Below are 1,092 nucleotides of genomic sequence, written 5' to 3'. Positions count from 1 at the left end.
TTTTTTTTTTTTTTTTGATTGAAAACACAAAAGGGCGGGGATTCAAAATAGAAAGAACTCGTTCCAAGACGGAGTGTACGGAACGACGTGCCCAATCCCGCCAGGGAAGAACTACACCTACGCTCTACAGGTTAAAGATCAGATCGGAAGTTTCTATTACTTCCCGTCACTCGGGTTTCACAAAGCAGCCGGCGGATTCGGAGCTATCCGTATCTCCAGCCGCCCAAAGATCCCCGTCCCTTTCCCTCCTCCCGCCGATGATTACACTGTTCTCATAGGCGACTGGTACAAGACCAACCACAAGGTAATTTAAAACAGACTATTCTAATTTACCCTTAATGTTTGTTACTTTGCTTTGATTTTTATGATTGATGTTTATGAGAGATCTGATCTCTGTGTAGGCCTTGAGAGCACAGCTCGATAATGGCGGAAAGCTTCCTTTACCTGATGTAATTCTCATCAATGGCCGCGCCAGTGGTGCAAAACTCAACGTTCAACCAGGTTTGGCTCTTCGTTTCGGTTGTGATTGATTCATTTGTTTCAAATTTTGTGTTGATGAAATAAAGTTACGGTTGTTGATTTTGACTNTTTTTTCCAAGTGAAATATTATATTAAACATTCGAACATAAGTCCAAGCCAGGATACAAGCCTCTTAAGAGATTACAGAAAAATAAGGCCCAAACATGAGCCCAAGAAGGTAACGCCGACTCCGCCGTTTGAGCACCGATTCCGGTGAGAGAATCATCGTCGAAACCAGTCGAACTGTGATTACTTTGGTAACCACCGAAACTAATTCATCGAAGCTCCATGAAAAGAATTCTCTGAGAGAATTTAACAGCAAAAGGAAATCCAAATAAGCGTCGGAAAATTCTTCGTTCCTTCAACCAAGGACGCCATCTCTAAACGATTTCTGTAACTCGAGATCTTGAAAAGATCGCATGTGGAAGTCGATTTGCCTGACGGCGAAACCGGACATCTCTGTTAAAGGAGCCAGAAGATTCCGGGCAAGGAACCGACCAACCACTGCATAAGAAGCCAGTGGATGTCGGGCTGAAGCCGGTTACAACTAACCGGACGGCGAAACCGGACATC

The 1,092-nt window shown here is 44.1% G+C and overlaps 1 protein-coding gene across 1 annotated transcript in view; it reads left to right on the top strand.

Annotated features, from left to right (window-relative positions):
• Nucleotides 1–1,092, top strand: part of LOC104759308 (L-ascorbate oxidase homolog) — an 11,255-nt gene that overhangs the window by 715 nt on the left and 9,448 nt on the right. The window contains exons 3-4 of the mRNA XM_010482255.1: nucleotides 34–304; nucleotides 402–501. Of these exons, the coding sequence (XP_010480557.1) occupies nucleotides 34–304; nucleotides 402–501 (371 nt within the window). The remainder of the gene's footprint in view (nucleotides 1–33; nucleotides 305–401; nucleotides 502–1,092) is intronic.

This window comes from Camelina sativa, chromosome 17 (genome assembly GCF_000633955.1).
Source record: "Camelina sativa cultivar DH55 chromosome 17, Cs, whole genome shotgun sequence".
Taxonomy (NCBI): domain Eukaryota; kingdom Viridiplantae; phylum Streptophyta; class Magnoliopsida; order Brassicales; family Brassicaceae; genus Camelina; species Camelina sativa.
The sequence above is the reverse complement of the archived record's forward strand: the minus strand, read 5'-3'. Positions and strand labels throughout refer to the sequence as shown.